The 27,379-nt window shown below is 32.4% G+C and overlaps 2 protein-coding genes across 3 annotated transcripts; both read left to right on the forward strand.

The window, feature by feature from the left end:
• Positions 1-342: 342 nt before the first annotated feature.
• On the forward strand, positions 343-4,303 carry LOC142611028 (phenylalanine ammonia-lyase-like). Its single transcript, XM_075783033.1, has 2 exons — positions 343-821; positions 2,447-4,303. Exons 1-2 carry the CDS (start codon positions 421-423, stop codon positions 4,194-4,196), a joined length of 2,151 nt encoding a protein of 716 aa, XP_075639148.1. The 5' UTR covers positions 343-420; the 3' UTR covers positions 4,197-4,303.
• Positions 355-26,845, forward strand: LOC142611026 (phenylalanine ammonia-lyase-like). Of its 2 annotated transcripts, XM_075783032.1 has the most exons (3): positions 355-370; positions 22,616-23,069; positions 24,920-26,845. In XM_075783032.1, exons 2-3 carry the CDS (start codon positions 22,669-22,671, stop codon positions 26,667-26,669), a joined length of 2,151 nt encoding a protein of 716 aa, XP_075639147.1. In that variant the 5' UTR covers positions 355-370; positions 22,616-22,668; the 3' UTR covers positions 26,670-26,845. The 2 variants fall into 2 exon arrangements, with proteins under 2 accessions (XP_075639147.1, XP_075639146.1); XM_075783031.1 differs by lacking the exon at positions 355-370 and having other exon boundaries at positions 22,533-23,069.
• The last annotated feature ends 534 nt before the right edge of the window (positions 26,846-27,379 follow it).

Raw genomic sequence — 27,379 nt, forward strand, 5'->3', positions numbered from 1 at the left:
AACTCTTCATCGTTGATATAAGCCGGCAATCAAAAACTTTACCAGTGATTTCAGCTGTTAAAATTTGTCTTGTGCTTGTGTGTAAAAGTATACAATGTGTGCAACAACTCTTACCCTTTCTATTATTAATACGAATCGACCCAACCCGGGCCCCGTCAAATAAAGACTAAACATTCATCTAGTGGTGCCACGTTGCGAGTTCTCAACCGTAGGATAGATATAACAATCCAAAAAACTATGCCACGACATTGAATAACAATTCAAACACTCCATGCCATGTTGCCATCTATATAAGCCTCACAACCCTTCTTCACAAACCAGGAAATCCTTACAAACCTAAGCAAGATTTCCAATACTTCTCAAACTCAGTGTTTTTTCTTTGCCATTGTTTCTCTCTTTCAATTGGGTCATTCATTCACCATGGGAACCAATGTTAACAAAAGCAGTGGTGATGAGGAGGGTCTTTGCATTAGTCGTCACGACTCGCTGAGTTGGGGCGTGGCTGCTGAGTCACTCAAAGGGTCTCATTTAGACGAGGTGAAGCGCATGGTGGCCGAGTTCAGGAAGCCATTGGTGAAGCTCGGAGGTGAGAACTTGACGATAGCACAGGTGGCTGCTATAGCCATGAGTGAGTCATCACGAGGAGGAGTCGAGGTGGAGCTTTCCGAGTCAAAAAGGGCTGGCGTGAAGGCTAGCAGGGACTGGGTCATGGAGAGCGTGGCGTCTGGTAAAGATCATAGCTATGGTGTCACTACTGGGTTTGGTGCTACTTCACATAGGCGAACCAAGCAAGGTGGAGCTCTTCAGACCGAGTTGATTAGGTGAGCAGCTATAACTTTTTATATACTCTTTTTTTGGTGGCTGAGTTGACTCGGCCGAGTTGATAGGTGCTGTATTTGTGAGTGGACACGGGAGAGCGGTGGTGTTAGGAAAAGTAATTTCAAAAATATGATATGTTTTTTATTATAGAATTTCTTCTTATATATGAAACTTTATTAATTGAATTAATTAATTACAAAATTAATATAAATAAAAATATTATTTGTATATAAATAATATATATATATATAATATACAAACAAATATTAAAAAAAAAACTAATTAATATATTTATTATTATTATTATTATTAACTCAAAAATGAAAATTTGAAAATGTCAATGGAATATTTAAGAGTAATTGAAAATGTTAAATTTAATTGGTGTTAAAAATGGAAAATACAGTTGTATGAGAATTGAAAATAAAAGAGCTTTTAAGACTAATTGAAAATGAAAATACTTATTTTTTAGTATAGGCTTGTTTTGTATCAAAAAAAGTATGGGCTTGTTTAATGCTTAAAAGTCATGAATATAATAAACAGTAATGGTCAACTTTTTGGGTACGGGCTTGGTGGAACGGATTGACTCACTCAGTCGCTTGAGTGACCGAGTCTCTACTTGGGAAAAACACAAGTATACAAAGGGTTGAAAAATTAATTTGGGAAATTTCAAGGGACCAAGTTTTTATTATTATTAAAAAATCATGAGACCAAGTTGATTAGGCTGTCCAAAAATGGTAAAAGAAGATAGGATTTTCACTCGGGTTGGTAGGAGAAGATAGGATTTTTGCTCGAGTCTATAGAACCCATTAAAATAATGACACGTGACCAAAAATAGACGCGTCATTATTTTACAAGTCTAGTGCATAAGAGCGCTAAACCCAATCTTTGGGTTGGGTTGTCACACGAGTCATAACAAATAATTTTGATTCTTTTATTTTTTATTTTAATTTCTCTGAATTTTTATTTCTACTACAATTTTGAGTCAGGAATGATTGATATTCTTGATCACCTAACCAAATCCTAAACCCCATGTTTCCTTTTTGGGGTAAATTCTTGAGCTCTTGTTTGGCAAAAAAGCCGTTGAGGGTTTGGTTAGACTTTTAATTTTGTTATGATAGTTTTTAATTAATTAATCATAGCACAGTTATATAGGGTGAAAAAATTAATAATTAATTTAATCATATTTTATGAAAGGCAATCATCATATCATGGTTTTTTTTCCCTTTATACCCACTCTCTCAAAATAAATTTAAGTGTTTTCAAAAACAAATATATTATTCATCTAAATTTTCCTCCAATTTTTTTTACTAAAAGGATAGAATTTCCTCCAATTTTAGAAGGATTTCTTCCACACCTTTATTAATTCCAATTACCCCTAAAATTTGAACTCATAATTATTTAATTTTTAAAATTTAAACTCGCCTTCTTGGCCAACCTGAATATATTTTAGGTGCTAGAGACCTTTGAAGAAAAGTGTTCTGTTTATTTTGTTTCATTAAAATCCATGTCATTTAATTTTAATAATCACCCCCATCTAATTAACCATAGTGAGTATTTTTTGTTTCAAAATATATGAAATGATCATTTTATCATGGCTAATATAAAGTGATGAATGTTGTTGCTGCAGATTTTTGAACGCTGGAATATTTGGCAATGGAACAGATACATGTCACACATTGTCTCACTCAACAACAAGAGCTGCAATGCTAGTGAGGACCAACACCCTTCTCCAAGGATACTCTGGCATTAGATTTGAAGTCCTGGAGGCCATGTCCAAGCTCCTCAACCATAACATCACTCCTGTCTTGCCACTTCGCGGTACAATCACTGCTTCCGGTGATCTAGTCCCTCTATCCTACATTGTCGGACTACTAACTGGCCGCCCTAATTCTAAAGCCGTTGGACCCTCTGGTGAATCCCTTGATGCTACTCAAGCCTTCCAACTAGCTGGTATCAATTCTGGGTTCTTTGAGTTACAGCCAAAAGAAGGCCTTGCTCTTGTGAATGGCACAGCTGTTGGTTCTGGCTTGGCTTCTATGGTTCTTTTCGAGGCCAACCTTCTAACTCTTCTGTCAGAAATCTTATCAGCAATTTTTGCAGAAGTAATGCAGGGAAAGCCTGAATTTACCGACCATTTGACACACAAATTGAAGCACCATCCTGGCCAAATTGAAGCTGCAGCTATTATGGAACACATTTTAGATGGAAGTGCTTATGTGAAAGAATCTCAAAGGTTACATGAAATAGATCCCTTGCAGAAGCCTAAACAAGATCGCTATGCTCTCAGAACTTCTCCTCAATGGCTTGGCCCACAGATTGAAGTTATCAGATACTCAACCAAGTCGATTGAGAGGGAGATTAACTCAGTAAATGATAACCCTTTGATTGATGTTTCGAGGAACAAGGCCTTGCATGGTGGTAACTTCCAAGGGACCCCAATTGGTGTGTCGATGGACAACACACGTTTGGCCATTGCAGCCATAGGAAAACTCATGTTTGCACAACTTTCTGAGCTTGTCAATGATTATTACAACAATGGGTTGCCATCAAATCTTTATGCTAGTAGGGATCCAAGTTTGGATTATAGTTTCAAGGGGGCAGAAATTGCCATGGCGTCCTATTGTTCCGAACTTCAATATCTGGCAAATCCAGTTACTACCCATGTCCAAAGTGCTGAGCAGCACAATCAAGATGTGAACTCATTGGGATTGATCTCTTCAAGGAAAACAGAAGAAGCTGTTGATATTTTGAAGCTCATGTCTTCCACATTTTTGATAGCACTATGCCAAGCTATTGATTTGAGGCATTTGGAGGAAAATTTAAAGACCGCTGTCAAGAATACTGTAAGCCAAGTGGCTAAAAGAGTTCTAACAACTGGTGTTAATGGAGAGCTTCACCCATCCATATTTTGTGCGAAGGATTTACTCAACGTCGTTGATCGGGAACACGTATTTGCCTATATTGATGACCCCTGCAGTGCTACCTATCCATTGATGCAAAAACTGAGGCAAGTACTTGTTGAGCACTCATTGACAAATGGTGATCTTGAGAAGAATGAAAGCACATCTATCTTCCAAAAGATTGTAGCTTTCGAGGAAGAAGTGAAGTCAGTCTTGCCAAAAGAGGTAGAGAGTGCAAGAGTTGCGTTTGAGAGTGGAAATCCAGCAATTGCAAACAGGATTAAGGAATGCAGATCATATCCGTTATACAGGTTTGTGAGGGAAGAGTTAGGGACTGGATTGCTAACTGGGGAAAAGACCAGGTCTTCTGGTGAGGATTTTGACAAGGTGTTCACAGCTATGTCTCAGGGAAAGCTCATTGATCCAATGTTGGATTGCCTTAAGGAATGGAATGGTGCTCCTCTTCCAATCAACTAAACTAGTTTTATATGTATGAATATTTTTTCTCTAATCCCCATGTTGCTGTATCTCTTGCTAAGATATAATAATCGAAAAGGGCAAAAAGCCTTTGTTAACTACAAAAAGATTGTGATTTGAAAATTAGTCATGTGGACTGCATCAAATGCTGAAAGAATCCATTTACACTTTGATCAGTATCACAACTTACTACTTTTTGGAGTCATTTAGGAATGACCCTCTTATCAGCAGTAGTAATAAAATATTTCGTTTCCCATTTTTTACTTCTTTTTAAATAACACTGGAGGTCACTAAGGTTTAGCTGCAATATTGACTCAACCAAAATGAATTTTTACTGACTTACTTGAAGTTGTGTTGAACTTAAAAACTTTGGAGCTAAGAGAGGTGAGCTCACTCACTCTTTCATGCCATGCTTGACAAAACTGACAATATGACTGCAACCCTACATCCACATTGCCCAAATTTTATGCCATTTTCATTTTGAGACTGTAGGTTAGCCACTTTCTAGTTTTGACACTACTGTACGACTCCAACCTAGTTATTAATCCATTGTTATTGACCAATTTGACTCTTCTTGGAAGAATTGGTCTTTTATGACATTTTGTACAATTGTACCCATTTGATTTATATAAAGAATATGGGCTAATCTTAACTTCATGGAAGATAATAGCTATATTGCTGGGCTTCAATCAAATGTGGTCCACAAGATGAAATTGGTAGCACTACCATTATTACTCAATTAAAAAACCTGCATTGATTGATGATAGGATATCAACTCCTTAACATATCATTGTTCTTTAAATTTCTAGTTGCTACTTACATTAACAAAGGGGTTTCATTCCGTTGTCAGATGTGAAATTAAACAAGTTTAATGATATTTTGTTTAGATCATAGCATATAGAAATAGAATTCTCATGTATTTATATGGAGAAGCCAATTATTAATGTAAAAATTGTACATATTTTAGCTAGACTTGCTGTTGAACGACAAAGGACAGTGGTTGAGGGACCCATTTCCATGTGGTTTGGAAATGAAGGTCCTAAGGTTGAATCTTTGGGCAGCGCTTGAAAAACAAAACCATGTCCCCCGACCCCTTGCCCACTAGTTTGGTGGAGTTGGGGTACAACTATGGTATTGTAGCAAAGAGACCCCCGCTTATTCTCCATCTATTTAATGTTTTTTCTTTTTTCTTTTTTCTTCTTTGGCACCAAATCATAAAAAGAAAATACTAAGAGTCCATCTCAAAATGTTTGTTTGCATTTTCCTCTTGCAAAAAGCGCTTTTTGAAACCAAATAAATAATATATGCATTTGGTAAGATTTTAAAAATTACTTTTTCCAAAAAGTTACGTTTTGAAATGTGAAGGAACTTCACTTTAACACAAGACAGCTCTTTAGAGCCTTTTGCCAAAACTAATGCGTGTTCATAAATATTACCATTGGAGGTTGTCTTCAATTACCAAATTACCCAAACATTTTATTGAAAACCCAATTTTTACCCTTTGATAAATCAAAGGATAACACCTCTCTGGAGTTCTCCTCACGCCAAATTCATCTTATCTCATCTTTAGAACAAGTCTCTCTGTGCTGCTACACAATCCTCTCCGTGCTGCTGTAGGTAAAAGTCTCTCTTGCCTCATCCATCGACGATCTTCTTCCTCTTCTTCTTATTTAGAGCATCCAAATTGGTGGAGTCATAAATTTAGCAATATAACTCCACAAAAGCTATTTTATCTATCTTACCTTTTCATTTTACAAAACACCAAACATCAGTGGTTTTATTTTAACTTTAATATAAAGCTGTGTGAACACACAATTTTATTTTTATTTTTTTTCCTATGAGGTACAGTGCACACTGCACAGCCAAAGTGGTTGTGCACTGTAGCTGTGAAGCAAAATTATTTGGCTTTGGCTTCACCGATGTAGTCATAAATTTGTATTTGGTGGTGCTAAAAATAGCAATATAGTTTTTAAAACCATCAATATTAAGAGCACTAGCATTTGGGGATGCAAAAAAAAAAAAAAAAGATTCTATTTTGCATCCTCAAATACTACTTTATCTATCTTACCAACTCATTTTACAACTTACTCTACATCCTAGTTTTTATTTTTACATAATATCCAATAAAATAATATAAAATACCTAATAAAAAAAAAAAAAAATTTCTCTCTATTTTCTCCCACTATCTTTTTCTTTTCACACATAACTACTAGATTAAATTTTTTTTTTCTTTACAACCTATGAATACTAAAGTTGCATATATGCAACCTTACTATTTATGGGTTGCAAATTTTTTTAAGTATACAAACTCGGATGTACTGTAGATAAAGCCAAAAGTTAGTTGAAATAGTACAGTAAGACTCATGAATAATACCACAAAGCACAATGAAACCCATGAATAATACCAAAAATAAGCTAAATAGTAAAAAAAATTGCATTTTTCAAGCAATGCCAAACGCAACCTAAGACTCCTAAACTTTTAATTGTGGTAGAAAAATTCCTTCCTTTTTTTTTCTTTTTTAAATTTTGTTTTACTGATTTGGTAAAAAAAAAAAATTATATTTTACACCATAAACTATGAGAATGAATTGCACACTAATAATTTAGAAAGTAATGGTATTCACCAAACCGCTCAAACTATACGACTGCACCCAAATTGACCAAAATCGCTTGCAAAATGAAGTAACCGCACCACACCGCAAGTGGTAATAAACCGCACCGCATTGTGTGGTGTGGAATAGGGTTTTATGTAAATATAACCCAAGTATGAAGTGACAAACTATGATTTCTTTTTTGATTTCATGTTTATGTTTATTTTTTTTTTCATATTATGTTGATATAATTGGAAACTGTTGACTGAGCAATTTGTATCTTTCATAAAAATGTAGAAGTATAGAAAGGAGTGGGCCTGAAAATGGGTTACATAATTGTGATATCATTGCCAGTGATATTGTTAATTTTGATCATAGTACTTGCATTTTACCTTCTTGGTAGGGCCCGTGGTCGAAGCGAAGCAGTTCCTCAGTATTATGGGCCTCCAGCTCCTCCATTCCAAGCCCAATCTCCGGCCCATGATAAACCTCCACAGGTCAAGATTTGTACTTCTTATGGGCTTGTGAAAAGTTGGGAGGTGGTTGTACTTAGAAGAGTACTCTTTTGTTGTATTTGTGTTATACAACTATTGCAAATTTGTAATGTGCTTGTGTAAAATCATCAATATACCAAAAAATTCAAATGTCAATAAAATCAAATATTGTTTCCATTGTATGGCATGGCTCTTGTTGTGATTGATTGGTACAAGAAAAATGACAAAAATTAGGAAAAGCTACTTAGGCATCATCGCATCAAATTTTCCAATTAAATTCAAATACATGGTTGCATAGACCAATAAAATACAAAAATTTTATATTTTACAAGGATAATTAAATTTAATACAATTATGTATTTGAATTTAATTAAAGAACTTAATGTACCATACTAAAAAATAAAAAATCAATACATGTGTTTTCTTCTAAAGTTCTAATATGTTTAGATATCAGTACTATTACCTCAACTCCAAGCCCCAACAACAACTGTATTGGAGAATCTTGGGAGAGATTTATATTAATGAGATGTTAATATAAAATATAAGAATGTCGTTTTACGAAAAAGTTTTAACTTATAAGTTTGAGACTTCATTTCCACGTGTAAACCTAACACGTGTAAGTTATTACCTCTCTATAGACTATGCACAAGTTTTACCTACTAGCTCCCCCTTCCCAATGAGTTCCTTTCTTTCGCCAGGGCATCATCCATAGGGACCCAACTATATATTACCTACTCACTCATAGCATTATTAGTCAATGTGGATCTCCAACTTCATCACCTGAACGTTTACACCCAACATAGAAAATGTTCAGAAATGTAATCTTAGAATTCGAGTTTTGTTTGGTTGCTTTATCGAGATAAACTGCTCACTGATGCAACTAGATATATAGAAGATGCAGCATATATGTGGCTCAATACCTCGGCTTTCCTTGGAAAATGTATGAGACAATGTCCAAAAGCCAAGTTAATAGGATTTGTTGGTCCATCTCCAATAATGAATGATCTGGAGATTATCTAATTAATTTGAGGGAAGCTAGAATTCAAGATTTGGTAGAGGTTATAGAAATGGTGAAACAAGCAAATGTGTGGTCAATATTGCATTGACATTCAGAAGAAGAAGGGAAGAATGAGATCTTTGTTGAATTGAACAGTTGGCATAGCAATTGGGTTAAACTTAAAGGAAAAAAGAAAAACCTATTACACTCTGTTTTTAAACTAAAATTGACACGATTTACAATTTCATTTAAAAAAAAAAGTGTGTAACAGTATATATGTAACAAACACTACCCTAAATTTATTAATTACATAATTAGTAAAGACCTACGAGAGTACCCATTAGGTTTCTCATCTGTTGAATTTGAAATTTGTTGGAGTGTTAGTTGCGGAGACATTATCATATGATGTTACCAACTTGGAATCTTAGTACAAAAAATCATGGAAACATAATAAGTTGGGTTTGGAATGCATTCAGGAGGGGATGTACATTGTACCTTTGAAACAAATACAAAGAACTTGATAAAACTTAATATGATTGGACGTAATTTAGGAACTTGACTAGCCTCACGTCTCCTCAAGACATAGTAGAGATAGAAAGTTGGATTTTGTAAATTTCTTCCACAAACTTTGCAAACACCACAATGTTTTAAAAGATGCTGTGAACAATACAAAGTGCTCCTTCCATCCCTAGAAAGTAGAAAGTGTAATTCCAGCCTTTGCGATGGATTTTATTTCAATAAGTTTTAGAGTCACAATAATTTTCACGAAATATCTCAAAATTGATGAATTTTATTTCAATAAGTTTTAGAATCACAGTAATTTTCACAAAGTATCTCAAAACTGTCAATAGAAAGATATTAATGGTAAATAATAAATTGATGCATTAGTGTTGAGCTTAAATGAAAACCAATAATTGTAATAGAGTGGTATCCCCCTATCACTCTAATCCTAGGAGACATTATTAGGTTCACCAGGAGGATGGCTGACGTAGTATTTCTTAACCTCTAAATTAATAAAATGTTGTTATTTATGCATATATGACATTATTTGGTAATTTTTATTTTTTATTTCTTGTGTTGATTAAGAAGTTCACACATACATTTACATAGATGATATCATCTCATTAGTCAGAGAGTACGACATCAACAGTCCGCCTCGTATAAATAATAATTTCTTCAATCAAAGACCCAAAAAGAACAAAAAAAAGATTTGCGATTGGACGTAGAATAGGAACTTGATTTTTTTTCCCTGATGAATTCAAAGAACTTACTGACAAGACTTAATGCGATTGGACGTAGAATAGGAAAGTGATAACTGATAAGCCTCACGTATCCTCAAATCATGGGAGAGAGATGTAGTAGGATTGGAAAATAAATTTGGCCTAAAGTTTGAATTGTACTACCTTTTAGAAATATGATAATCAAATTCTTTCTATATGTTAAAAGGTTAAAGTTAAGAGAAAAACTTTTAATTATACACAAGTAAAAAAGTCTCTTTAGCCTCTTTCTTTATGTGGAAAACTTTGTGTAATGATAGATTTTTGTGTTTTTCGGTATTTGGTAGTATCAGAAAAAATGAGTTAAAGGAAAAATATTTTTGGTCAATAGAAAAAGTATGGCTTATTTTTAAAGATTGTTTTCTATGATTTTTTTTTTTTTTTTTTGGTGTGGAAAACAACACTATCTCGCAGCAAACTAAATAAAAGAATTTAAGAGATTGTTTTTTAACTTATTTAAAGTTGCTACCAAACATAAGAAAATTTAATAATTTTATAGAAAATACATCTTAAAAAATGACTAATTTTCTAGAAAATATTATCACTAAAATAAATAGAGTGTTAGTAGTTAAAGGAATTTGGGAAAAGTTGTAAGATTTATTGGGTAATTTATGCAATGTCATTTTGATACCATGAAATTTGAATTTTGTCAATTTCATCCACAAACTTTGCGAACACCATAATGTGGTCCTTCCATCCCTAGAGGGTGTAATTCAAACCCTAGCAATGGATTTTATTTAATAAGTTTAGAGTGACAATACATTTCTCAAAATATTTCAAAACTGTCGAGTGTCTAGATAGATACTAATGGTAAATGGTAAATTGATCCTTCAGTGCTTGGCTTAGATGAAAATCAATAATTGTCACAGAGTTGCATCCCAATCCCCGTGCCCAATCCCAGACCCAAAATAACAAACAAACAAGAATTGCATGAATAGTTTCCAGTAGGTACCATGTGGAATGTTATGCATAATGCATAAATATGACTGCATACATCAACTATATATCTTGATTGATGATAGCAATTTCTGCCTTCGTCTCAGCCTTCTTTTTATCCCTACTCCCTCTTTGGTGTTAATATGAACTAAGATATTCTAGATTTTTTAAGGTAATTTTGTCATGGAATTGTTAATCTATTCATTTTGAAATGTTCTTTTCAAAAAATAGATTAAAATTATGTCATCAATAATTTAACCATATATTAAAATTATAATAATCATTTTTTTCACAAAATCTAATACCTTCTTAGTGCCAATTTAAATTAAATTGTTTCACCAATTGGACTCGTGGTTTTAAAATTAGACGGAAAGCAAAACCGGATTTGCTTCCAGTTCCCAATTTTTACCCAGTTTTAGGCAATTTATCCGGATCAAACTAACCTCTGGTTCCCAATTCAACTGGTCAGACTGGTCGGTCCGGTCTGATTTTTAAAACATTGATTGGACCAGTGATATTGTTATCATGCTTTTGATCCCCTCGAGCCACTTCGCGAAAGTACTTTTTGAAGTTTGACAATTGTTGAAGTGAATACATTTCACGATTGTTAAAGTGATGTGTTATGATTAGTTTACAATAAAATGAATGTTGAAGATAATTATATACAAAATGATATTACACTAATCACAATTGGATACCTGTGAAATTTGCTGTAATATAAAACTTACTTAGGATGTGTTTAGATACCGTTTATTTTGCTGAAATTGAAAAATTATTGCTAAAAGTATAATAGATAAAAGTAAAAATTAAGCTGAAATACAAAATTGACCCTCTAAGTTTTACATTTTATCATTTCAGTCCTCTAAGTTTGAGTTTTATCATCTCAGTTATTTAAGTTTTAATTATAATCAATTCAGTTTTCCGTTAAGTCTTCCGATAAATGCTGCCGCCTACTTTGGAAATTTTTTTTAATTTCTTAATTTCAAAAATCTGAAAAACGTTAATTTAAAAAAAAAATCAGAAACAACTCTCTCTCTCTCTCTCTCTCTGTAAAAATGGTAACGTTCAGCACCACCCTTGTCTTCATCATTACCCTTGTCTTCATCATTCTTCCCTCCAAACCTTTCTTCTTCTTCTTTAACCTTCAGACCCAATTCCCAAAAAACCCAAACCAAACCCCTATCAATCACCTCTAAGCTTGCCACCATCCCAGTCCTCTCCTTCACTGGTGATAAAATCGGTGAGACCCACCTTGACCTCAAGTCCGCCCAACCCAACGCTGCCCGCACCGTCATTCGCCGGCCCACTGAAAAAAAACAAAACAAATCCTCCACTACAATTCGTGTTGATTACAGCTTTTGCGATTGCGGTCGATATTGCTAACCTCTTCTCCTTCCCATTGATTTTGATGGTCTAGTCTCTGGGCTTAGGCCGAAATACCACGCCTCCGCTGGGCCTGAGTGGGGTCCGAGTGTCCAGCCGATTTTATCGCTAGTGAAGGAGAGGACTGGGATGGTGGCGAGCTCAGAGGTGATTAATAGGGGTTTGGTTTGGGTTTGGAGGGAATTGGGTCTGAAGGTTGAAGAAGAAGAAGAAAGGTTTGGAAGGAAGATGAAGGTGGAGAAGAATGAGAGAGATGAGGGTGGTGCTGTGGTTGTGAATGTTGCCATTTTTACAGAGAGAGTTGAGTTTCTGATTTTTTTTTTTTTTAATTAACGTTTTCCAGTTTTTTGAAATTAAGAAATTATTAAAATAAAAAAATCCAAAACAGAATCAATTTGGTAAGTGGACGGCAACATTTAATAGAAGACTAGATTGACTATATATAAAACTTTGATGGTCAATTTTGCGTTCTGGCCTAAAAATTAGTTAAAATAATATAATGAGATCTATAAATAGTGCTAAAAAGTGTAGTGAGCTCTATGAATAGTAATAAAAATAAGCTGAATAGTGAAATAATTTTAATTTTTAATCCTAACCCAAACGCACACTTAAGGTCTATTTGGATACCTCTTATTTTGCTAAAACTGAAAACTTATTACTGAAAGTACTGTAGATAAAGGTAAAAGTTGATTGAAATAGTACAATGGTTCATGAATAGTATCAAAAAGTGCAGTGGAACTTATGAATAGTAAAAATAAGCTGAATAGTGAAAAAAATTATAATTTTTAGTGTGCGTTTGACAAAAATTAATTTTGCCAACTTATTTTACTATTCAATTTATTTTTACTACTATTCATGGACTCTATTGCACTTTTTGGTAATATTAATGGATTCCACTGTAGCTAAGTTTTACTTTTATTTACAGTACTTTCAGTAAAAAGTTTTTAGTTTCAGCAAAATAAGCAGATCCCAAACAGACCCTTAAAAGAAAATATTACTAACTTAAATTATCAAGTTCCTTAATAAATAAGCCAAACTATTAGGTATTCATTTCAAATGAATCAATTTCATATTTTAAATTAAATATGAAATCTTATCCATTAAACACATTCTCCATTTCAATGAAAATAAAGAGATCCTTTTCCAACAACCAGACCATGAGCTTCACAGTTGAGACATACCCATTTCTAATATAATTAAGGGGGGGAAGTGATATGCTAACTTGGAAAAGTTCATAAACAACAAACCGAAGTTGTTAATTTACATAATAGACAACTTTATGCTATTGGTGAACCTGTGATGATCAAAGCATATATGTCATAATGTTGACTGACCAAAATTTTTCCATGATTTGCGATAGTATATGACTATTTCCCCCATCTTCTTTTCATGGTTGGTGAAGCTAAGCAGAAAGATACTTTTCCAATTTCCATGTAACCCCATTTCTTGTTACTACTTTTTCCATATCATCAAATGTCCTTGTAACAGAGCTTAAAGCTTCTCATATTCAATTACTTGCTTTTCTTGAAAGCAAGGGGGCTATCATTATCAACTTCTCTTGAATTTTATATCACATCCAATATTGTATATGTACTATCTTCATTTAGAGACGCAAAGGGAAACAGAGAAAAGAAAAAGAGAGTTTCAAAAATATATTATTAATTAATGATCAAGTCAGCCACATTTTCCCACCAATTTCTTTCCATAGAGTCAACAGTTCAATTTCAACAGGATCATGGTATGTGGGTCCTTTTTGGTAGGTAAGCTAGCCTAACATAAAGGTCTATTGGTTGGTAACATAAGGTTTTTTGGTTGGTGGGAGATACGGTGGAGAATCAATTCTGGTCCACCTCAACCGTGGACCCCTTCATGAATCATAGTCCCTTCTTTCTTCTTTGTGTCTTAAATACCTGAGGAACAAGTCAAGCATTTACATTCCATTTTTTAACAAAATATCAATTTTTCTTACCCCATTTTAACTATAAACTTTTATAATACACTTTATATTTCTTTTTTTTTCTTTTTTTTTGTAATCTATTTTATTAAAATAATGTGCTTCATACAAGTTTTTTCCATACTCCCCTCCCTTAATTACCCGATAAAGCAAATGACTATGTCAACTCATGTCTACACCTACCCTATTTTAACCATACAATAATCATCTATCCACGTTTAGATCAACATTGTACTTTCCGACCATATCAACCCATGACCACACCTACACCACTAGAGCAATCTATAAACTTTTATAATACGCTATACATCTCATTCTTATCTTGTAATATGATATATATATATATATATATATATATACACACATATATATATCATATTAAAATAATTCTTTTTCATACAGTTTTTACATGCTCCCCTCCCCCCTAAGCACTTGATGAAGCAAATAGTCATATCAACCCATGTCCACACCTATCCCACTTAAAAATAAGGTACCATCAGTTTAAGTCATTATTTCCAAGAGTACGTAAATTTGATTTTGTAATTCTTTTTTCAATTTGCCTTTTTTTTTTTTTCAATTTTTAGTGATTTCAGTTTGTTCTTAACACAAATTAGAGTTTTTTTTTTTTGGTGTTTCCCAAAGGTCTTCTAGTTGCTCTTGGAATTCCTTATTAGATTTAGATTCTCTAGAACTCTTACGGTAAAACTAGCGTAGATATTCTAAAATAACCCATTAATTTTGAAATTAGTGAATTAAGTTTTGTCATATCATCAATAATTTAAATAAATACCAAAATAGTGATTGTCAACTCTTATTATTATTTTTTAAAATGTTGACATCATAAAATTTAAGGCAATCAGTTTGAAACGAATGGATAGAAGTATAGTAACTCAATGGTAAAGTTAACTTAAAAACTCTAAAGGCTCTTATTTCTCTTTATTATATACATAGCGGTTGTAGCCTTTTGACCAATTAAACTTTCAAAAAAGTTCTCATTTTCTTTTTAGTGGGTTCTAGCTAGGAATTCTTCTTATAGATTCAAGGAACACCTTCGTGCATTCAAAGATTATTTTCTTTAGATATGTGTGGTCTACTTTTTGTGGACTGTGTAGCATATAAGAAGGCCTACTTGGCTACTTCCATCTCACGTTTGTTTGGATATAATTCACATGAGCCTAGACACTCCAATGAGTTAGCTCATTTATTAGCCCTCTGGGCTCCATTTCTAATATTGGTTAATTCTAATTTTTTAATGGAATGTTTACTTAGTAAAAAAATTTAAAAAAAAAACCACATTGGTTGTAACTGTCAAAAATATGAAGTAGTTAGATGGAGAATTTGTTATTCTGTCACCTACCCAAAAAAAGGTTAGGACACTCAGTCTTGTTGCAAGAGACGACAAACTTTGTTCAACAAACAGCCTTTAAAAAAAAAAAAATTTGTTTGATAATTGTTAATTAATTTCTCCACTGGAAAGGTTCAAGAATTGCGTTCCTTGACTGGTTAGGCATGAATAAAAAGTAAATAAATAAAAAAGACTTTAATCAGTCTAATGTTTCAGAAATATATAACTGCATTTGTTGTTAAAAGTAAAAGGTGATTAGGTGTTCATGACCCATGAGACGAAGTTGCCTAACTTTTTCTACTAATTAGTAAAGTCTAACAATTAATAAGTGATTAAGGATTCAATTTTTATTTATACTAAAAATTGATTGGTGTCTTAATATAATTTTATAGAACTATTATTAAGAATTGACATATGTTGAAACTTTAAATATATAAAAAAATTCCTCAAAGCATTTTTAAAAAAAATTAAAGAAGATATTTTTTATCCAGATTTATTAATTGTTATTATTATGGTGGCACATCTTTGATCTATTTTTATTATTTATATTTATAGAACAATATGAAAACATTTATTGTGATTTGTCTTTGACCTCCCCATACTCAAACATTTATTATGTTCCCAGACTTTTTTCCACTTTTTTTTCAATAAATATTTTCTTTTCTTCCTTTTTATGCATTTAGTTGATGCTAGTTCAATGTCAAGTCAGCATCTCTAATTGACACTTCTATCTTATCTCCATTTACCTTTTGTTTAAAATTTAAAAATATTATTTACTATGCATCTTTGGTGTGGTGACCACTCCACACATATAAGTGCTTGTGAGGCATGGAAGGTAAAAGTTGGGATTCAAGTCTTCAGGAGAGAGTTTCATACACATATATACTTAATTATCCAATTATTGAATTTCTACCTTGTATAAAAAAAAATATTACTTATTAATAATGAAAAGTGTTATGTACACAATATTTTTATAACAAATTTTAAATGGTAAGTTGTTATTAGTTCTAATTTAAACTTATCACTGAAATTACTTTTTTTGTCTACCAATAACAACTTGTCACTTGGGATTTATTGTAAAAGTGTTGTAAAAATGTTATAGAAATCACGTTTCTCTAAAATAATAATTACGTTTAAATTTATTATCTATAATTTGTTGTGAAAATATTGTGAACACTTTTTATAATTTAAAGAGCAAGATTTTTATGCAATCGAGATTGTAAAATATTGTATACAACGCACTATAAGGTGGTTAAAAAAACCATCTACATATATTAGTTAAGTCAGTCACATGACTCATTAAAAATGTTATATATGACTATAAATGAATGTGGATGGTTTTTTTTAACAGCGCTGTGTAGTGGGTTGCATAAAAATTCTTGCAAACCAAGGTGCATAAAAAGTAAAAACCTTTTCCAAATTTATATATATACAAGAAGTGGGTGGTTGTTTTATCATATTAAAACATATTATCTTAATTAATAAAGAATTTTTGACATTATTAAATAAATTTATCAGCACACTAAGTATTTTGTCATGTCCTCTCTTTTTGCATACATGGTAAAATTTTTCCAAAGTATATATTTTATCCTTAGCAGTCTCCACTGAAAAGTGTCCAAAGACATGTCTCTAATAAGTACAATCATATCAATCATGCTTCATGCCCAAGCATAAAATCTTTTTTTTTTTCTATGCTATCTCTTTACATATATAGTGCACCCAACATATAGGATAAGATGCATCACTATAACACAGGAATAATTTACTTTATACATCTGTGAATGTGAACTCAAAAAGGGATCAACTGATCAGCTGGTGTACGATGCTCACATTAAGAGTACTGTTATTCTTTCCTTTTTTTTCCTTTTTTATTTTTTGGGGTTATTTGGTTAATGACTTCATTTTATTATTTTTTCTCCAAAAAAAAAAAAAACTTCGTTTTATTATTCGTGCATGTAGTTATTATATTCATTATTTTTGTCTTATTAATTATCCAAAGTTTGCTTTAACAAATTGAAACTTGAAGACCCCATAATAGGATATTATATATATATATATGTGTGTGTGAGAAGAAAAATAGGAAATACTACTAGTTTTAGTATAATGAAATTGACAGTGCTTGATTAATGCCATGGTTGATCGATGTTTGTTTATGATTACGAAGGCAAAGTTAGATCTTATTAGTTGAAACTTGAAAACGATTTTGGAGCTCATTGTTCTTTTGTTGCTATATATTATTATAGAGCTCATTATGACGATGCCTTAATTGATTAATTCAGGGTTAATATAAAATATAGGAAGCAAGTGAAAATAGAGAACCTAAATATTAACACAATGATGCTGTTGCAACAACTATGTCCACTAAGGATCAAGCAATTTCATCCAAAGTGGTTGTAGCTTCCATTCATTTTCCTTGTAGAAACAACTTGTTTCTCCACTTGCTTGACTCAACCTTTAGAAAGCAACAAATACAAATTAAGTTTGAGATAATAATGATATCAAATAAAGAACAGAGGGATTTATACCCAGATTGTATCCAATAAAAATAAAGAGCAGAGGCATATATATATATACACACACACACCAAGACTCGATCGAGTATCAATCAAGGTATGCAATCTGCATGAATAGATTACACTTTTTTTGAGCATCTTCAAGTACACAACTCATCTAGAATACTTAAGTAAAATTTTACAAGAATATTGCTGCATCATAGAGACAACAACTTAGTTATTATAATTCGTTTTAGATAAAGTAACAATAAGTATTTTAACAAAACATACAATATGTAATTTAGATAAAATAACGATAAGTGTTTTAACAAAACATGCAGCATGCATCTAAGTTTCAGTTAATAGAGACAACAACTTATTTGTTCTTATCAATTTCTTTAAACAAATTAACAATAAGTGTTTTAACAAAACATACAACATACATATATCTAAGTTCCAAAAATTTAAATCCTACTCTAACTAAAATATATATATATATTCACTGATGGTCTTTCCATAGAATCCTTCTTGTACCCCACCTTTTTCTTCTTCTTTTTTCAAGTTGCAACTTATGCATATGTATTTGCTATATGATAGTTTTGATTAAATAAATTCATCTTACTTATTATTATTTGTTTCTAATTTTCATGTATAGATAATATGTCAAAAGAAGTCTACTATAAAAAAGCAAAATAAGAGACATCCATTTAAGTTCTTGGTTTCTCTTATGTAAGTTTTTTATTATTATTTTTTAAATTCTCAACTTTTGAACTATTTTGTATGTTTTAGGTTTTGATTATTCTATGTATTTAGTTTGTAAGTGATTTTATTTTCTTCAATTGACTATCACCATGAAAAATCTAGTTCAAAACATGTCTTTCATGTGCTGTAGTGCAGTTTGATTCCAAGTTATTTTTACTTATTGATTGTTAATACTTTATCAATGTTTATTTATTTTTATATTGTACAATTCTATTTGTGCTTTGTGTTAATTTCTTAGTATGCGGAGTTCCTTCCATATCCTTTTAGATCATATAATTTAAAGTTCTTGTGAACTTTTTCATGACTATATTTCTTCGAAAGTCTAACTAAATTCAATTTATAAATCCTTCTATATCCTTTTAGATCATAGATAATATTTAGCTAAATTAGATTCATCAATTCAAATTCCTATGGAGTTTGTCTTTAACTTCTTTTTCATCTCTTTAAAAAAAATCGGAAATTTTGATTGTTTTTCATTAATGATGAATTGGGATTTTGGCTTAATTTTGTTTTCAAATATTTTAATTATTAATTTTTTTATTGTGTAATATTAATATATGTGTTCTTAAAGGCTAAATCACAATATAATTAGAGATATTACTTATGTTGTATAAGTTAGGGTGTTAACCTTTTGAATAAAATTAACACTAAAACAAAGGATTTAAATATCAAAATAAGACTTATAAATGAAATTTCTTTTGGGTGTACAGATTCTTTAATCTTAAATTTGGAATTAATTATTTTATGATAACCTTATTTATGCAAGGATTAGAAAGATTTAATTACTTGAATTCAAATCACCCTCTTCATTAATAAATAAGGAATTATAAAAAATATATTTAGAAAAGTTTTTATTGATCATTTTAATTAGCTAAAGATGTTATATATAAGGACTAATATACAACATTATGCATTTTGTATAATAATAATAATCATTCATTTAGTTGGAAATGAGTTCTAAAATAATGTAATAATAATTCATTTAATTATTATTTCTCAAAAAAAAAAAATATATATATATATATATATAAAGAAAATTCATGACTAGACTTTCACTTCACTACTACATAAAAATTTTGATAATATTTTTCATACTAGCTATGTTTGGTATTATAACGGAATAATAAAAAATGATTTTCCATGCTACATCAACTGCTAACTATACTATCATGTCAAATTAAAAAAAAAAAACTCAAATCGAAATGTTAAATGACACGTGGCAATTTACTAATTCTACAGTTTAAAAAAAGCCCACTTAATTTGTGTAATATCCTCATCTTCTTTTCCTCACCTCACCTCTCTTTGCAACATTTCCACCATCACCTAAGCCTGAGAGACCCATTGGTGCAAGCTTCAAGATTCCAAAGAAAATAATCCAACACTGTCTCCCTTCTTTAGACCTATTACCCAATAAGATTAGAATTTTAAATAAAAAAACATTGAAAACAACTTTCTAGATCTATTAATATTAATCATTGTTAAATATAACAATATAAAAATCTAAGACAATACTAATATTAATTCATTCGAATCATATAGACATTTACAAATATAGATCACAAACAATTGGGAATATCACTACATTGCAAAAGCATTATGCCCAATCTCCAACAGCAAACAATCCCAATTGACAACCTTGTTGCTCTACTTTGCATCCTGTCTTACTGGGTAATAAAGTTCGGCTACCCAATTGGCTTTTTGACACCTCCTATCTCTAGGCGCAAACCCATCCACACCATCTTATAATTTCCACTTCTTCTTGTGACTTGGGTTTTTTTTTTTATTTTTTTTTTTTATAGTATGATGCAGTTGTATAGTTTGCGGTTAATGTGGCATGAAAAATCAATTTTTATTATTTCATTTGGCACATTAGTTTTTTCAATCCAAAAGATAACGGCAGAGACCAAATTGACATAACATTAAAAAGGTTAGGAATTAAATTAACACAATTAAAAAGTTAGGGACTAAATTGAGATATAGTGTAAAAGATAAGGACTAACTTTGTAATTTACCCTAGAGTAATTCATAGGTACTTTTGGAGCATGGCAAATGGTTTTTTTTTTCCCTCACATTTATGATAGGGTCCATTCATTAAATTTATGGTGGAGTCCACTAGAAATATGAAAGGGAGTCCACTATTCATGATCAGATGATGACACATGTTCAAAAATAAATATGTGTCACAATCTCAACGGGTCTAATATCACTAAACACTAGACCTAATCCAAATCTAGTATAAAAAGAGGGTGAATCATTTCACTATACGTACACAAAAATTTTCCATTAACTGTCACCAAAAACTAAATAGAGCTTGGTCCTCTTAATTGTACAAGAAGACAACATATTAAGTTATTAACATAATCTAATTTAAGGGACATCCAAAAACACGTACGGAAAGAGTTTTCTACAAATTAATCAGACATAAGAGTAGAGATGGCCAAAACTGAAGGATATGCAGGTAATTAGACAACCAAATAATTATAATTACATCCTTTCCTTTTTTTCTTTTTTCCTTTTTTTTTTTTTACTTTCATTTATCATTTATGGCAATGATTAATAGGCTTTATTAATTTTTCCGAAACTTTCATTTATGGTTTTTTTTAATACCAATTATGGTGCTATTTATGATGCACAACCTGCACATTTGTTTTTTTTTTGAAAACCACAACCTGCACATTTAATTCCTATCAGAAAAAAAAAAAAAAAACTGCACATTTAATTGCTTTTAAAATTTCGGTTTCTAAGAGTGATTTAAGGATATATTAAATATTCTACATTAAAGATGTATTTACATTTTTTGACACATTACACGAGTTCATAAATATAATGTGAACAAACCATTGCTTGCCATGTGGCATTATTTGTCCAATTAATTTTAGATGAATAGCCACAAGTCAGTTTATAGAAGAAGCAAACACACCAAACATATAGAAGAAGTTGTTAAAACTTGAATCGATTTTGTATTTTTTTTGTCATGTATCGTATCGTAAGATACACAAATACCTAATAAAATTATTAAAAAATTATAGATATACATATATATTTAACTAATGACCATTTAATCATTACTTATTTAATAATATTTAGCAAAATTAACTAAATAAATCAAATTCACATATGTTTATAATATACAAATTCAAATTGATTAAACTCAATTTTCAAAAAAATTATTTGATTAAACTTAGAAGTAATAATATGTTAACATCATTTTCATCATCTTGCAAAATTATTTATTCATTGATGTGTTCTTCATCATCATCAACATTTACTATCTTTTTTTATTGTTCTTTTATTATAATAACTCTTTCTTGGCGTTCTAGTTACTTAGACTTATAAAAATAATAACAAAATAAAAAATAATTATATTTTCATTTAATACATTATTCATAGAATAAAAAAAGAAATTTTTGCAAACATGAAAGCGATGTGTCGTGTGTAGTCCGCATTTTGTAGGAGAAAAAAAATAGGGGGAAAAAAACTCATGGACATATTATTTTATTGGACTCAATCAAGTAATCCAATAATTTTGTATTAAAAAAAAGGTATAACAACTTATTTAATCAAATAAAATCATATATCCACATGTCTATATATCGTAGATATACACAATTTAACGATATGATATGTTATGGTGATGCTAACTACCAAATCATGTCTTAAACAAACAATTTCAATTTTTTTTAAGAATTTTAAATTATTACGTCCGTCGTTAATTATTTATTACTAGAATAAGACACCAATGAAAAATATTACCGGTGATTTCAGTTGTTAAAATTTGACTTGAGCGCGTGTTTACAGCTTGTGTGTAAAAGTATACGATGTGTGCGCCAACTTTTTTCCCTTTCTATTATTAATACGAATCGACCCAACCCGGGCCCCGTCAAATAAAGACTAAACATTCATCTAGTGGTGCCACGTTGCGAGTTCTCAACCGTGGGATAGATATAACAATCCTATGATCAAAATTAAGTTCCAACCAACCCCCGTGGGTCCCTCACTGAGCCACCACCTTTGTTGTATTCCATTCCTTAAAGCTTACCTACCAAAAAAAAAACTATGCCACGACATTGAATGACAATTCAAACACTCCATGCCATGTTGCCATCTATATAAGCCTCACAACCCTTCTTCACAAACCAGGAAATCCTCACAAACCAAAGGAAGATTTCCAATACTTCTCAAACTCAGTTTTTTTTTTCTTTGCCATTGTTTTTCTCTTTCAATTGGGTCATTCATTCACCATGGGAACCAACGTTAACAAAAGCAGTAGTGGTGATGAGGAGGGTCTTTGCATTAGTCGTCATGACTCGCTGAGTTGGGGTGTGGCTGCTGAGTCACTCAAAGGGTCTCATTTAGACGAGGTGAAGCGCATGGTGGCCGAGTTCAGGAAGCCATTGGTGAAGCTCGGAGGTGAGAACTTGACGATAGCACAGGTGGCTGCTATAGCCATGAGTGAGTCGTCACGAGGAGGAGTCGAGGTGGAGCTTTCCGAGTCAAAAAGGGCTGGCGTGAAGGCTAGCAGTGACTGGGTCATGGAGAGCATGGCGTCTGGTAAAGATAGCTATGGTGTCACTACTGGGTTTGGTGCTACTTCGCATAGGCGAACCAAGCAAGGTGGAGCTCTTCAGACCGAGTTGATTAGGTGAGCAGCTATAACTTTTTATATACTACTGTTTTGGTGGCTGAGTTGACTCGGCCGAGTTGAGTAGGTGCTGTATTTGTATGAGAATTGAAAATTTTAAATTGGTGTTAAAAATGGAAAATAAAGTTGTATGAGAATTGAAAGTAAAAGAGCTTTTAAGACTTATTGAAAATGAAAATACTTATTTTTGAAAAAAAAAGAGCTTTTAAGACTTATTGAAAATGAAAATACTTATTTTTGAAAAAATTTTAGGTACTTTCAGAGTATAGTGAAATGGTGTTCCTTCCTCTCACATTTATGGTGGACCTCACCATAAATTTAATGAGTAGACCCCACCATAAATGTGAGAGGAAGAAGCACCATTCTCCATGCTCCAGGAGTACCTAAGAATTACGGATTCAGATCTTCTAGAGTTTCTAGGAACTCTACCAAGTAGAGTTCATTAAATCCTAACCACTCTTTAATGATTTAATGGATTAGATTCTGCCATGTCAGCATTTCATTAATAATATTCTTAAAATAATAAAATAATATTGTAAACAAAACAATTAAGATGATTGTTAATAAAATGCTGACATAGAATTGGAATTAAATCATTAAAGAATGGTTAGGATTTAATGAAAGAGCTTTTAAGACTAGATGATCTGAATCCAATAATTACTCTTTATTTTTTAGTATGGGCTTGTTTAATGCTTAAAAGTAATGGATATAATAAACAGTGATGGTCAACTTTTTGGGTTTGGGTTGGGTGGAACGGGTTGACTCACTCAGCCACTTGAGTGACTGAGTCTGTACTTGTTAGAGTTTGACCAGCTGGGTTTGCCAATCATTTTTTGAAAAAAACACAAGTACACAAAGGGTTGAAAAATTAATTTGGGAAATTTCAAGGGACCAAGTTTTTATTATTATTTAAAAGTCATGAGACCAAGTTGATTAGGCTGTCCTAAAGTGGTAAAAGAAGATCGGATTTTCAATGGGGTTGGTAGGAAAAGATAGGATTTTTGTTTGGGTTTATAGAACCAGTTAAGATAATGACACGTGATAAAAAATAGACGCATTATTATTTTATGGGTCTAGTGCATGAGAGCGCTAAACCCAATCTTTGGGTTGGGTTGTCACACAAGTCATAACAAATAATTTTGATTCTTCTATTTTTTATTTTAATTTCTCTGAATTTTTATTTCTGCCACAATTTTGAGACAGGAATGTTTGATATTATTGATCACCTAACCAAATCAGAAACCCCATGTTTCTTTTTTGGGGTAAATTGTTGAGCTCTTGTTTGGCACAAAAACCGTTGAGGGTTTGGTTAGACTTTTAATTGTGTTATGATAGTTTTTAATTAATTAATCATAGCACAGTTGTTTAGGGTGAAAAAATTAATAATTAATTTAATCATATTTTATGAAGGGAAATCATCATATCATGGTTAATTTTTTTTTCCTTTATACCCACTCTCTCAAAATAAATTTAAGTGTTTTCAAAAACAAAAATATTATTCATCTAAATTTTCCTCTAATTTTTTTTACTAAAAGGATAGAATTTCCTCTAATTTTAGAAGGATTTCTTCCACACCTTTATTAATTCCAATTACCCCTAAAATTTGAACTCATAATTTCTAATTTTTAAAATTTGATCTCACCTTCTTGGCCAACTTGGATATATTTTAGGTGCTAGAGAAATTTGAAGAATAGTGTTCTGTTTATTTTGTTTCATTAAAATTCATGTCATTTAATTTTAATAATCACCCCCATCTATTTTAATACCATAGTGAGTATTTTCGGTTTCAAAATTTATGAAATGATCATTTTATCATGGCTAATCTAAAATGATGAATGTTGTTGCTGCAGATTTTTGAACGCTGGAATATTTGGCAATGGAATAGATACATGCCACACATTGTCTCACTCAGCAACAAGAGCTGCAATGCTAGTGAGGATCAACACCCTTCTCCAAGGGTATTCTGGCATTAGATTTGAAGTCCTGGAGGCCATGGCCAAGCTCCTCAACCATAACATCACTCCTGTCTTGCCACTTCGCGGTACAATCACTGCTTCTGGTGATCTAGTCCCTCTATCCTACATTGCTGGATTGCTAACTGGCCGCCCCAATTCTAAAGCCGTTGGACCCTCTGGTGAATCCCTTGATGCTGCTCAAGCCTTCCAACTAGCTGGTATCAATTCCGGGTTCTTTGAGTTACAGCCAAAAGAAGGCCTTGCTCTTGTGAATGGCACAGCTGTTGGTTCTGGCTTGGCTTCTATGGTTCTTTTCGAGGCCAACCTTCTAACTCTTCTGTCAGAAATCTTATCAGCAATTTTCGCAGAAGTAATGCAGGGAAAGCCTGAATTTACCGACCATTTGACACACAAATTGAAGCACCATCCTGGCCAAATTGAAGCTGCAGCTATTATGGAACACATTTTAGATGGAAGTGCTTATGTGAAAGAATCTCAAAGGTTACATGAAATAGATCCCTTGCAAAAGCCTAAACAAGATCGCTATGCTCTCAGAACTTCTCCTCAATGGCTTGGCCCACAGATTGAAGTTATCAGATACTCAACCAAGTCGATTGAGAGGGAGATTAACTCAGTAAATGATAACCCTTTGATTGATGTTTCGAGGAACAAGGCCTTGCATGGTGGTAACTTCCAAGGGACCCCAATTGGTGTGTCGATGGACAACACACGTTTGGCCATTGCAGCCATAGGAAAACTCATGTTTGCACAATTTTCTGAGCTTGTCAATGATTATTACAACAATGGGTTGCCATCAAATCTTTATGGTAGTAGGGATCCAAGTTTGGATTATAGTTTCAAGGGAGCTGAAATTGCCATGGCGTCCTATTGTTCTGAACTTCAATATCTGGCAAATCCAGTTACTACCCATGTCCAAAGTGCTGAGCAGCACAATCAAGATGTGAACTCATTGGGATTGATCTCTTCAAGGAAAACAGAAGAAGCTGTTGATATTTTGAAGCTCATGTCTTCCACATTTTTGATAGCATTATGCCAAGCTATTGATTTGAGGCATTTGGAGGAAAATTTGAAGACCGCTGTCAAGAATACTGTAAGCCAAGTGGCTAAAAGAGTTCTAACAACTGGTGTTAATGGAGAGCTTCACCCATCCAGATTCTGTGTGAAGGATTTGCTCAACGTGGTTGATCGGGAACACGTATTTACCTATGTTGATGACCCCTGCAGTGCTACCTATCCATTAATGCAAAAATTGAGGCAAGTACTTGTTGAACACGCATTGACAAATGGCGATATTGAGAAGAATGAAAGCACATCTATATTCCAAAAGATTGTAGCTTTCGAGGAAGAAGTGAAGTCCGTCTTGCCAAAAGAGGTAGAGAGTGCAAGAGTTGCGTTTGAGGGTGGAAATCCAGCAATTGCAAACAGGATTAAGGAATGCAGATCATATCCGTTATACAGGTTTGTGAGGGAAGAGTTAGGGACTGGATTGCTGACTGGGGAAAAGACCAGGTCTTCTGGTGAGGATTTTGACAAGGTGTTCACAGCTATGTCTCAGGGAAAGCTCATTGATCCAATGTTGGATTGCCTCAAGGAATGGAATGGTGCTCCTCTTCCAATCAACTAAACTATTTTGATATGTATGAATATTTTTTCTCTAATCCCCATGCTGTTGTATCTCTTGCTAAGATATAATAATTGAAAAGGGAAAAAAGCCTTTTTTAACTAAAAAAGATTGTGATTTGAAAATTAGTCATGTGGGCTACATCAAATGCTAAAAGAATCCATTTACACTTTGATCAGTATCACAGCTTACTACATTTTGGAGTCATTTAGGAATGACCCTCTTATCAACATAGCAGTAGTAATAAAACATTTTCTTTCCCATTTTTGACTTCTTTTTAAATAGCACTGGAGGTCACTAAGGTTTAGCTGCAATATTGACTCAACCAAAATGAATTTTTGCTGACTTACTTGAAGTTGTGTTGAACTTAAAAACTTTGGAGCTAAGAGAGGTGAGCTCACTCACTCTTTCATGCCATGCTTGACATAACTGACAATATGACTGCAACCCTTCATCCACATTGCCCAAATTTTATGCCTTTTTCATTTTGAGACTGTAGGTTATATATCCACTTTCTAGTTTTGACACTACTGTACGACTCCAACCTGGTTATTAATCCATTGTTATTGACCAATTTGACTCTTCTTGGAAGAATTGGTCTATTATGACATTTTGTACAATTGTACCCATTTGATTTGTATAAAGAATTTGGGCTAATCATAACTTCATGGAAGATAATAGCTATATTGCTGGGCTTCAATCAAATGTGGTCC

The sequence above is a fragment of the Castanea sativa genome, chromosome 9, assembly GCF_040712315.1.
Source record: "Castanea sativa cultivar Marrone di Chiusa Pesio chromosome 9, ASM4071231v1".
NCBI lineage: Eukaryota > Viridiplantae > Streptophyta > Magnoliopsida > Fagales > Fagaceae > Castanea > Castanea sativa.

What these genes read in the sequence shown, in the direction of transcription:
- LOC142611026 (XM_075783032.1), top strand. Translation starts at nt 22,669, where the DNA reads ATGGGAACCAACGTTAACAAAAGCAGTAGTGGTGATGAGGAGGGTCTT. An exon ending in CTTCAGACCGAGTTGATTAG is followed by an intron (nt 23,070 to 24,919) that starts GTGAGCAGCTAT and finishes TTGTTGCTGCAG; the next exon opens with ATTTTTGAACGCTGGAATAT.
- LOC142611028 (XM_075783033.1), top strand. Translation starts at nt 421, where the DNA reads ATGGGAACCAATGTTAACAAAAGCAGTGGTGATGAGGAGGGTCTTTGC. An exon ending in CTTCAGACCGAGTTGATTAG is followed by an intron (nt 822 to 2,446) that starts GTGAGCAGCTAT and finishes TTGTTGCTGCAG; the next exon opens with ATTTTTGAACGCTGGAATAT.